The following is an 840-nucleotide window of genomic DNA, read 5'->3' on the forward strand; positions in this document are numbered from 1 at the left end:
ACCACCAATCCTATATACACAGAGGTCTGGATGGACATCGAGGGGCCCTCTGCACTCTATACAAGAAAGGGGGGGGCCCTCTGGACTCTCCCAGGACTTGGATCAGTGGTAAAATCCTCACCGGCCATGCAGGGGGCCCGGGGCCCATTCCCCACAAGTACAATCTCATTCATTCCCTGTGGGGGGGTTCTCTGTCACCCTCCACCATGAAGGTCGGATCTCATTGGTCAGTGGGCGGAGCTATAACTGGAAGGAACGGGGAGGCGGCCCATCTCACCTGCAGATGATCGCGCACCGCCCCCTGCAGGAGATCCTCCCTGTCGCCCGCACACCACGCCAGACTGACATGGAAGGAGGGATTCTGGGAGGAGAAAAGATGGATTCTGGGTAATATACCGACCAATCAGATTACAGATCTCACAATGAAGCCGCCCAATCACGTGACTGCTTTCCCTTACATTGGGATGATATGTGCCCCGCCTCCTCTCTTCAATAAGCTGCTACCACAGCAGATGAGGCGGAGCTACACCATTGTGGGTGGAGCATTCATCATGAGTTGTCCAATCCTGACCAAGAAGTCTGATGACATCACAACTGGGAATTACACTCTTCATCAGGACCTGCAGGGGCCCCCCACCCCCTCATCGGGACCCCGCTCCCCCCTCATCGGGACACATGGGAGAATCCACTTTGCTGGGCGACCAATCACAAGCCTCTCTGTGTCCGGCACTCACCTGGTAGAAGGTTTCCAGACTGAAGTCCTTCAGAGATCGGTCCACCTCGGTCACCACGTCCCGGAGCTGACTCCGCCCCACCGTCACCTCCAGACCCAGGAACGTC

General features: G+C 56.9%; 1 protein-coding gene across 1 annotated transcript in view; it reads right to left on the reverse strand.

Moving 5' to 3' along the window:
• Positions 1 to 220: 220 nt before the first annotated feature.
• Positions 221 to 840, reverse strand: part of USB1 (U6 snRNA biogenesis phosphodiesterase 1) — a 2,350-nt gene continuing 1,730 nt past the window's right edge. Inside the window, exons 4-5 of the mRNA XM_018575887.1 lie at positions 735 to 821; positions 221 to 361 (exon numbers count right to left, since the gene is read on the reverse strand). Of these exons, the coding sequence (XP_018431389.1) occupies positions 221 to 361; positions 735 to 821 (228 nt within the window). The remainder of the gene's footprint in view (positions 362 to 734; positions 822 to 840) is intronic.

The sequence above is a fragment of the Nanorana parkeri genome, unplaced genomic scaffold (genome assembly GCF_000935625.1).
Source record: "Nanorana parkeri isolate BGI_ZX_2015 unplaced genomic scaffold, ASM93562v1 scaffold5271, whole genome shotgun sequence".
NCBI lineage: Eukaryota > Metazoa > Chordata > Amphibia > Anura > Dicroglossidae > Nanorana > Nanorana parkeri.